The following is a 10712-nucleotide window of genomic DNA, read 5'->3' on the forward strand; positions in this document are numbered from 1 at the left end:
CTTGAATTTTGAATTTAGAGTGAAGTATGCTGTGCATTCTCCATTGCAAGACTATGTATTGTTTACAAGCCAATATTACTAAAATCAGGCAGATTATTTTTTGTACAATTAAGATTCAGTGTTCATTCTTTATTTTTTAAAAAACATAGTTTACAAGGAATAAATTAATCTACATCAGACCATTTTATTTCACACTATGAAATCACACTTCTTTCAATAATAAAATAACACTTTATTTGTAAAATAAAAATAATTACATAGGGATGTAAATAAACTGATAAATCCAAATAATCTATGTAAATCCCAAGAAATATATTCCAACTCAAATACTTGAATATCAAACTGGCTTCCAAAATTATATATCGAAGCTGTAGGTTTGGTCAAGCTTAGACATAAAAGTGAAATCTCTTATAATACACTTGAAACTTTTTTTTTTTTTACAAATATACGGAGAACAAAAACATTAAGTGCTTTAATCTCTGGCCTTAATTTCTCTTAAGAACATGCCTTACATTAAAGGCATAACTTTTGAGGTTAACTTTATTGTGGAAGGCCTATTTCAAACTCACTTCTTCAGCTCAGACACAAATTTACATTAAAGGTTCCTATGGATTTAGAGTAACCCTCTCAAAATGACAAGACACAGCCATGCCTTGATTCTTAATGTGGATGTAAAGTTTCACAACAGAGAATACAAGAGGTTATTCACACTTCTTCTGTTTCACCAAAATGTAATTTCACAAATAGATTCTATTTATACAGGCACAACAACTTACTGAGCACCAATTCCCAGCTTTTTTTTTTTTAAAAAAAGAAAGTGTGAATGCTCAATTATGGCCAAAACAAAAGTATTCTCAAAGTGTAATTACCACAGTAGCAAAGTGATAACATTGGTAGTGAAATGATTTGAAGACCAGACTATTCAACACTTTTAAAGAAACCAAAGTACAATTCTGATTTTTTTTAAAGTACAAACAACAGAACACAACATTGGTAATGATTTCTTCCAAGTTCACTGCAAATGCCCTTCTCTCTGAATTCGAAGCCGCTCTTTCTCCACTTGCAAGCGTTCTTTTTCAATTTGCAGCTTTTCTGATTCAAACTTCAGGAATTGCAGCCTTTCCTTCTCAAGCTGCAAACGCTCTTTCTCAATTTTCAGTTTTTCTGTTTCTAAATCCAAAGGTTGTAGGATGGGCTTTTCTGCCTGGTTTGGATCATTCTCCAAGATAGGTTTTTCACCATGCTGAGCTTCAAGCCTCAGTTTCTCCCGCTCAATTTGTAGCCGCTCTTTTTCCAGTTGAAGCCTCTCATGTTCCAGGTCAATGTGCCTCAACCGCTCTTTTTCAATCTGCAGACGCTCCTTCTCAACTTGCAGTCGTTCTGCTTCAATATCCAGTCGTTGTTTTTCCAGCTCTAGCTTCTGCTTCTCCAAGCTAATCAGCAAGTGGGAATCTTCATAAGCCAGCCTAGCTTGAGCAGAACTTAGATTTCCAAATTCTTCAATATGGGTGAAATCGGGAAGGTCACTTTCCTTTTTGGAATCTGGCAAAACTGAGGACAAAATCTCTTCTTCTTCCTCAATAGGAAACTAAGGAAATTAATTAGAAATTTTAGTGTATAAAGCTAAACAGATATTTCTATCACTCTAAATAAAGTAGATCTACAATTCCTCATTTACAGCCACAAATATTTTCTATGTTAACATGGAAGAAGTGTTGATATAATAAGAGCAGAAAGTAGGCATCAAAAGACGTTACACTAAAAGTATTAACTACCTGTACCTCATAACACCTTGTAAACAAAAGTACATAACCTGTTCAGCTCTGCCTCCTCTGTTAACATCACCATGTCACTGTACATACACTGTAGCCATTTGTTTAGCAGAGACCAAGCCACAGGGGGGAAAAACCCTGTCAGAACACTACATCAAGCAATAAAATTTGATGAATGAAATATCCAATTAAAAATAAGGTAACTACATTCTGACAGTTCAATCCTAGATATGCCTACATCAATTAGGCAGCTTTAAGACATTTTCAAAAGAGAAAGGACTTATTATAAAAATGAGTCAAGTGAATCATACATTTATTCAGCAAATATCAATTATTCACTTCAAACGCAGAAAAGGAATTCTTCTATTTAAGAGATTTCATAGTTGTTGATACAGATTGCTCACATAATGAACATTATAAAACACATGCTGAAACAGATATGGACTGAGGACATAATCACTTCCCAATACCAAAAGTTTTAATAGAGATCAAAGGGATAAAATTCAAGCAGCTTGTAAGGCAGCAGAGTCAAAATATCTGTGAAATTGGCTATCTATACCACCAACAAATTCCCCATTAATGTTATGAAAAGCTGGATTACACACTGAAAGAATAATGTTAAAAAAATCACATTGGAAAAAGTTGTAATAAACAAAGAAAACATGCAAAGTTTTCAGAAAACATGGACATCCAATGAATCCACATTCTAGATCATGATAGTTCTCCTGCAAATAAAGCAGCTAATTGAATCACAGAAAAAATATGTAGAAAATTGCCAGCTCAGCATTTTGTGATAAAAATACTCCGATGAGTTTAGCAGCAGAGAGGATTAAGATAATTTCAGGTTAATTTGGCTTCTTTCTCCAAATATTTTATAATAGATACAAAGATTTGGCTTAGTGAAGAATTCCAGTACTACTAAAATTTTAAGATAGTTCACATGTTTTATGTGTGTATAATCAGAGGACATCCTCCATTTTTCAATTCGGTTTGCAAGAGTATTTACAATCTATTATGTAAAACTAGCAATTTTAAAAAGTTAAAAATATATATGGAAGACACATTTATTTATTTATTTTATTTATTTATTATTCGTATTTATAGACCGCCCCTTCTCCCGAAAGGGACATACTGCTTGCTTGGATAATAGCATTTTTTTGCTCCTAAAATCTTTTCACACTAGGACAGGGTCCCTTCTTCCCATATCAACTGAGTGATCCATTGGTTATGACAGGAATTAACTGACTGATTTGTCACCCAAGCCAGACATCTTGGCTGAGAGTGTATGATTGATCCAATCACCCAGCCAGCTTTCAAACCTAAAATGGGATTAGAATTTAGTCTCCTGGTTTTTAGTCTGGTGTCTTGTCAATAGACCAAAATGGGTCTTGTTCAGACAACAGCATATTCTTTACTATTGACTGATTGGGAGGGGCAGCTGTTTGCATTAAAAAAATTAGAATTAGTGAGGGCTATGGTCAAATAAGGTTATAAGTAATTGGACTTACAGTAGTTTCTTTCAGTTAAAAAATGCACCCCAGATGTTTTATTTTGCTTTGAGCCAAATGTTCATGGGCTAAGTATTTGATGAGTTTGTGAATATAAAAGGTCCATAACTGTAAAATATTAATATCTTTTAAAATGTTCTGTCAAACTTTCTACATAAACAGAATAATTAATATAGATTTCACATTAAACAAATTGTACTTATAGGGGATTAAAAAGTCTATACATCCTTGTTAAAATACCAGGTTTTGGAGACGTACTATAGAAGAAGTACCTACTTCAAAACTTTGTGGATCTTCCTCTTCTTCTTCTACTTTCACTTCGGTTAATGATCCCCCTGCTTCTCTGAAGTCTGTGATATTTTGCCATTCAAAATTAGATTCATTTGGAAAACCTATTTTCTCATCAATATCTTCATTGAGAGAATCATCCAGATCAGATGAAGGGAGATGAAAGCCAGCTCCAACCAACTTTATGTTATTATTCAGTCGCTTTCGTTTCATAAGCGCCCTCCAGTCAAGGTATCGCCTTTTGACTTCTGTCCCAGTCCTTTGTTCTCCTTCACCTACAGCATTCACACATTCTGCAATTTCTTCCCAAGCCTTCCGCTTCATCTCGTTAATAGTTGTATTTAGCTGTTTGGAAAAAAGTACCTCTCTTCTTTTTCGGATTTCTTTAAGTAACGTTTGGGTCTCCTGGACACTGAAATTGCTTTTCCTTTTCCTTTTCAGTTGTTTCATCTTTTCCAGCTCTCAATGTATTTCTTTCTGCAGTAAAGGAATTAATCTTTAATCATCCTGGAATTCTATTTGCTTAAGCATACTGTAACAAGTTTTTCTTTCAACTTTTAGATTTCTCCCTTTAAATATGAGTAGCAGGAATCAATTTAAATGTTCAAGTACACAGATAATATATTTATTTAAAAGAACTTTGATTCAAAAATGAGAACCATTAATTGTTATGAAGTGAGCCTTAAATTATTGGAAAAATATATTTTAATGATGCCAATAATTAATTTTATGTGGCATACTTTCCTTGAAAGACCAAAACAAAAACATTTTAAAAAGTATTGTTTGTTTTCAAGCATTTGTTAGCAAACTTTAGAACAAAAATATTTTATGCGATATCAGATGCTTCCTTAAAACTTTATTGGCAAACATAATTAAGAATTGAAAATTCTAATTTGTAGTTTAATACTGACAATTTTTAATAACCAAATAACATATTACTATCTCCAGAACAGCTCTAATAAAACTAAATGCTGGGAACGATCTGACCACCTGATTTTAAACAGAATTTGTTCATTAATTTATGAAGGCAAATTTATTGGAGCAGTTATTATTGCTTACTGTATATATTAATATGACTTTAATAATTTTGTTTTTCAGGATCACTTAAGTAACCATAGAATATTATAACCATAGGAAATCAAATCCATGTCAGGAAAAACTTCAATCAGCAAATAAGTCCAATTATACTTTTGAAGTAACAATAGTATTTTTCTGTTCTGAAAAGAAACTACTTTTTAAAATAAGGGGCAATCAACCTTTTCAATCCATAGACAAATTTATTTAACCTTCTGGGCCACTAAAAGTGCTGTTGGTCCTGCTTTGGATTTGAGCATGTTTTCCAATATATAATAATACCAACTATCGAAGGCTGAATAAACTATCTTGATTTTTTTCTTACAAAACATATAGAAAAGCTTCACTGGGTTTCATTATTTAGTTCTAATAAATTTCAGCATCACAACCTTAGGACTCAATAAATGGGCCTGAAAGACCAGTTTTCAGGTTTTACACCACACTTGGCAATACATTTCAATTCTCTTGACATTTAACCACCTTATTTAGGAATCAGTTTATTTGGCAGAAGGCTCTCAGGCACAGCTTGGGTAGAATTGTCTCTTTATTGTAAACTAGAATGAAGCCATATGCTCTCAGCATGTAGAAAACATAACCTATTTATAGAACTGTGCTCTGGGGTTTAAATACTACACTTTTTCCTTATCATTCCAAGATAGTAGATATTTAGCTGCTCTGTCAATAGCTTTGACAAGCACTTGTTTTATGTTAGCATATTATCTCTAGTCTTGATAATGTGAGTTCTTCTGTTAGTACCTTAATTTTTAACAACTAAGACTGCACATTTTAAATATAACTGATATTTGAAAATTTCAATTTTCTTGGCAAAAGAACAAAAATAGGTTGGGTAGTATAAGAACAGCTTACACATTTCAGGATTGAACACAAATGCGTAAGCAAAGCAGAAAAATTTTTTAGGCACAAATGGGCACTACTAACTATGCAAACTAGAATGTTTTTTTTTAAAGACATATATAAATCACAGAGTTTACAACCTGCGTTATTTTCTTACATATAACTATGCTGCTGTGTCCTTTGTTTTAGATTGTTTGAAAAAATGGATTATGAACATTTTTAATATGTAAGTTTAATATGGATAATGGAAATGAAACAATTGCTTTCATTCTGGGCTTCTGAGAAGCATTATATTGAACATTACTCAAGAAAGGATCGTCGTCGGAAACTTCAATTCCCGAAATGGGAGCACAACGTATTATACAAGTGGGATTTCTCTTTTCTTCTAAATTTGCTAAAGTACTTTTGTCTAAAATGGAAAAACACTATCTTGTCAATTTTTAGCCTCTGCCAAAGTCTGATCAGTGATCCAAAGAACTAAAAAGAAAAGAAAAAACATTTGCAATTCTTAAACCTAAAGCAATCTATACCAGGTCAGATAGTTTCTGAAGCTATTTTTAAAAGTACTTTCATTCCACTATGATATACCATATGTGACAATAGACTGATCTAAAATATGTATCTAAAACACATTGGTTAAAATCACATTTGTGTGGTACCATATCCAATGGCCTAAGTGCATACTCATTCTGGAGGCACTTGAAAGAAAAAAGAGAACTAGACATTCACACATTTTCTCATTTTCCTTTCCAACCTGATGGTTTTTATATACAAAATTATCAAGATTAGTTTTTAAATATAAAAATAAAACATTTTCACATCTATTGATATTATGAGCTTATGGTTAAAATTCTTTCTACGTGAGACTGAATTTATATCTTTTTCTAAGTCAAGAATGTATAAATTACAGTAAGGTAACAATGGACTTTCTATACTATATTTTTTAGAACAAATAGTTAATTATTTCCTTTGGGAAAAATTATATTTGGTTTATTAATACCAAATATTAACTAAATAAACTTTAAAATCTGAGTTCTATTCTATAACACAATATCTGATTCACAGCCAATGAAAATGAAGTGTTCCTTTTCTATTGTTTCAAAATTAGTCTGAAAAAACAAAACAAACAAAAACTTGCTCTAGGCAATTCACTTTTAATTAGTTCTTCTATTTTTCATCCCACAACTGTATCTGGGATGATATGGGCAAGCTTTCCTTCATCCAGTCCAGTAATGGTATTAAATGAAATCAGACCAGTTTTAAAAAGAAGAAACAAATCAGAGACCAAAGGGAAAAAAATCAGCCTTATTTGCAAAGATGCTGTTCCTCATTTCACCAGTGTCCTGTCATTTACCATCACCTCAAAGTACTGAAAAAAATATCAGGAAAGCAACTTCAAGACTTATGATTCTGTGTAAAGACTTTCTAAGGATGTATGTCACAATACCTACATTTCATCAGATGTCCTTTGAAGTATTAGTTATTTGATCTACTTGTTTATCCCCTGGTTAATGCATCAAGCTACAATGTGGCAAACTGTGAGTTCTAGTCCCGCCTTAGCCATGAAAGCTAGCTGGGTGACTTTGGGCCAGTCACTCTCAGCACAACTCATCTCATAGGCTTGCTGTTGTGCATAAATAGGAGGAAGGTATGTTGGATGTTTGTCACCTTGAGTTTTTTGTAAAAAAAATGGTTGGATACAAATAATAAATTGCATTAATTTCAATAGCCTTTTTTAATGCTTGTGTTGTTTTTCAGTTAAGAGTAGATAAAAGGTAGAAATGGATTTTCTTCTACAACTTGGAATGGTCTGTGGTTTGACAAATACAGGTCAGTTACTTAAAAGCAATGTCACCAATTTTCTTCTTTAGCTAAAAAACCAAAAACTCAACATGAAAAAGATTGGAACTGAAGAACACATTTTAATGTAGAAAAGTAATAATTTTTAATTTTGGTCTATATAAAAATTCCTACATTCATTACCTTTTAATTCTAAATGTATAGTTTACACTTTGCTTTACTTGATAGATTTTAGGTATCCAATCAAGATGAAAATGAACTCTACATACTTTGGCTTCATCCTTTCATTGCAAAGTATTTGTGAATTGCTATTGTTGACAATGCATTCCCCATTATCAAAATGAAGAAAAACTGTTGCTACATCTAATCTTTTAAAATTTATTTTATCTCCCCCTTTGATATGGGCATCAGTGATTATTAGCTAGCCACAACTTCACTATCTACATAATTTCTTGCACAGCAACAGCTAATTTTGAATTTAACATTCTGTAAATATAATCAAATCTCCTTTTCAGGAATACATTTTACATTAATGAATATTATCTAACATTGTTGTTTGCTATTTTTCTCCTATTGCAAAATCCAATCATAACCTCCAGGTTATTAAAATCTATTAATGCTCTTGAGCACTACTAAAATGCTAACAATTTTTCTTCTGTCTTCAATACAGCTATGAAAACAAAGCTAAATAAAAACTATAAATCTCTCGAGGAACTTATGGTTTGGGGAAAATATTTTGTAGATCAATCTTGTATTCAATTTCAGATTGCCTTGATCTAGATGCCTAGAAGATGAATCTAGACTGGAAAAGTTTTGGGCTATTTGCAAATGCTCAAGAAATCAAAACCTACATTAAAATCTTAAGTAGATGTATTTTTTTGAATGGAGGGTGGTAGTGTAGTTTTACCTTTTTGCAGGCGTTATCCCTTATAACTGCAAAGACCATAGCATCATACTGCTGTGCCAAAAAAAAAAAAAAAAGCTAGGAAACGAAGAGAACAGTAAAGGATGTTTAAGATAAATCGTCTTGTTCAAATGATTCATATATACTCAACTGGCCATTTAGACTAGCACTGAAATCATAAAATGCTAAGTCATGTTAAGCACATTCCAAACAACTGGATCTCATGGCAAGATCTTCTAAGCTTACAATTGAAAACACAAGGATTACTGTGTTTCCCTGAAAATAAGACAGGATCTTATTTTCTTTTGACCCCTGAAATAAGCACTTGGCCTTATTTTCAGGGAGGTCTTATTATTTTTGAGATGCAAGAGGCAGCGAGCGTGGTCGCCTCATGGCTGCTGCTGTGTTGGCAATATTTTTGGGGAAGGGCTTATTTTTGAGCTCAAAAGCCTGATTGGGCTTATTATCCAGGGAGGTCTTATTTTCAGGGAAACAGGGTAAAGAGTGAAGCCGCCAAACTCAAAGCTTGGGTGCTTCACAGCAGTAGGTTGCTCTGCTATTTAATTTTGGCTTGGTGAAGGAAGCCATCAAAACTCGCAAACCATCATTTAAAAACTGACCGTAATTGCGGACAGCTTATTTGGGAAGCCATGGCTTGAGGAAGATCCAAAAAGGTTGAGCAGCTCCTAGTTCGGCCCCGTTTGCTACCTTAATAAGCAAGCAAAACACCTCAGTTCTTTCTCAAGGGGAGCACTGGTTCTGTCTTAATAGCCCTTGGCCACTGTAGTTTTATCAATACCTAATATACCAGAATAAACCTGGTCAGAAAGACATTTGTCCAGCATCCCCCCCCCCCCCACCTTAAATGGCACGGTCCAGTCTACCGCCTCAGAATTTGTGCCCGTTCTTCCCGCCTTTAAAGCACAAGTCTGAGGGAATGGCAGAGAGGGGGGGCGAAGGCGTCCCTCCTCCCTCTTGAAGTAGAGCGGGTAGAAGCGCTTCAGAATGGGAGGGAAGGGAGCATCGCCATCCTGCACGGCGCTGATCGGGAAAGGGGGCACGCACCGGCCTCCTCCCTCCATCCAAGCGACTCCTTTAACGGGAATGTCGGGGGTCGGAAGGGAAGGGGAGCCCACTGTAGGGGGGAAAAAACAGCGGCGAGCAAAGCAAAGATGGGGAGGGGGGGTTAAGGAACGCGCCACTTCAACAACAACACCGAGCCTACAGCTCCCCCGCTCCCCACAGGCCGACGCGGCTCCTCCCCTTCCTTTCCTTTCTACCCTCCCTCAGTAGCGCAAAAGCTCCTCACCTGCGCGCAAACGCTCCCCCTTCGAACGCCGGCCTTTTGACCCACCCCCCTCGCCGCTGACGAGCCCGCCCGTCACTCACCGGTCCAAGCGGCGCGCCGATTGGGCCGAGCCGCCCGGCTCGTCAGCTCGCGCGCTCCCTTTGCAAGCCCCAACCGCCTCCCTCCGGCCCGCCTCTTTTCCCCTCAACTCACGCAACTTTGCTCAGCGTTTTCCTCCGCCTCCTTTTCCACTGTTCCCACCCCTCCCTTACGCCTCCCCATCCAGCCGCCTGACTTATTGGCCGCGAGAGCTGCGTGTCACCCAGAGGGGCTGCTCTCATTGGCTGGAGAGGAAAAAAAAGGTCAGAAGCCGGTCGTCCTTCGCGTTTTATTGCCGGCGCCGACCCGCCTTTGTCTTTTGGAAGAAGTTTTAAAGATGTTTACCTGAGGAAACCGCTTGTTCGCATTCTCGCACGCTGAATTCATGCAAACTACCTCTAAACTGTGGTTCACAAACCCCAAGAACTAAGCCCAAACAAACAATATAGTTTAGAACCTTTTATGAGCCAAAAGACCACATACTCTGTGCACTAAACTTCTGTGGAGCTTCTCAGTCGTCCAGGTCATGGTTGTCCCGAAGGTGTTTTTTCAAGGCAACTAGACTTTGTTTTTCTTTGAAGACGTTTCGCTTCCCATCCAAGAAGCTTCTTCAGCTCTGACTGGATGGTGGGGAATGGAGCTGAAGCACCTTCCTGGATGAGAAGCAAAACGTCTTCAAAGAAGACATCCAGTTGCCTCTTGAAAAAGCACTTGGGACTTGGTGCACCATGCTTCAAGTTAACCCAGCTCATTTGCTGACTTGTGATTTCACTTCCATGTTCCCCATTACAGTAGAGCTTGCCTACTCCATGTTCAATGACCATACAAAGTTGTGGCAGTAGTGAACAAATGGCAATTACAACCAGCTCTTGATATTCTGGGCCATTGCAGCACCCCCATGGTGATCGTGATTTGGGGCTTGGCAACTGCCTCACACATATGACAGTTACAGCATCCAATAGTCAGCTTGATCTCTGTTTGTGTTTCTTAGTGATGGAGCTGATAGTCCCAGTGGTGGTTGCTAAGTGAGGACCACTTGTACAATGTGTGTTACAATGATAATGCAAGGTATATGGATGTAATTTCTCATCACACAAGTGTAAACTCAGTACAACGTATTGGAT

At 36.2% G+C, this 10712-nt stretch overlaps 1 protein-coding gene across 8 annotated transcripts; it reads right to left on the reverse strand.

The window, feature by feature from the left end:
• Window positions 1-208: 208 nt before the first annotated feature.
• On the reverse strand, window positions 209-9720 carry MSANTD4 (Myb/SANT DNA binding domain containing 4 with coiled-coils). 8 transcript variants are annotated; one of them, XM_081953081.1, is made up of 4 exons: window positions 9703-9720; window positions 8205-8255; window positions 3557-4045; window positions 209-1588 (listed from the first exon to the last, which is right to left on the reverse strand). In XM_081953081.1, exons 3-4 carry the CDS (start codon window positions 4016-4018, stop codon window positions 1013-1015), a joined length of 1038 nt encoding a protein of 345 aa, XP_081809207.1. In that variant the 5' UTR covers window positions 4019-4045; window positions 8205-8255; window positions 9703-9720; the 3' UTR covers window positions 209-1012. The 8 variants fall into 8 exon arrangements, with proteins under 8 accessions (XP_081809207.1, XP_081809206.1, XP_081809209.1 ...); XM_081953080.1 differs by lacking the exon at window positions 9703-9720 and adding an exon at window positions 9591-9676; XM_081953083.1 differs by lacking the exon at window positions 9703-9720 and adding an exon at window positions 9591-9610 and having other exon boundaries at window positions 8205-8252.
• Between the last annotated feature and the right edge of the window lie 992 nt (window positions 9721-10712).

The sequence above is a fragment of the Natrix helvetica genome (genome assembly GCF_964273705.1).
Source record: "Natrix helvetica genome assembly, chromosome: 4".
NCBI lineage: Eukaryota > Metazoa > Chordata > Lepidosauria > Squamata > Natricidae > Natrix > Natrix helvetica.

What these genes read in the sequence shown, in the direction of transcription:
- MSANTD4 (XM_081953081.1), bottom strand. Translation starts at nt 4,018, where the DNA reads ATGAAACAACTGAAAAGGAAAAGGAAAAGCAATTTCAGTGTCCAGGAG. An exon ending in AAGATCCACAAAGTTTTGAA is followed by an intron (nt 1,589 to 3,556) that starts GTAGGTACTTCT and finishes TAATTTCCTTAG; the next exon opens with TTTCCTATTGAGGAAGAAGA.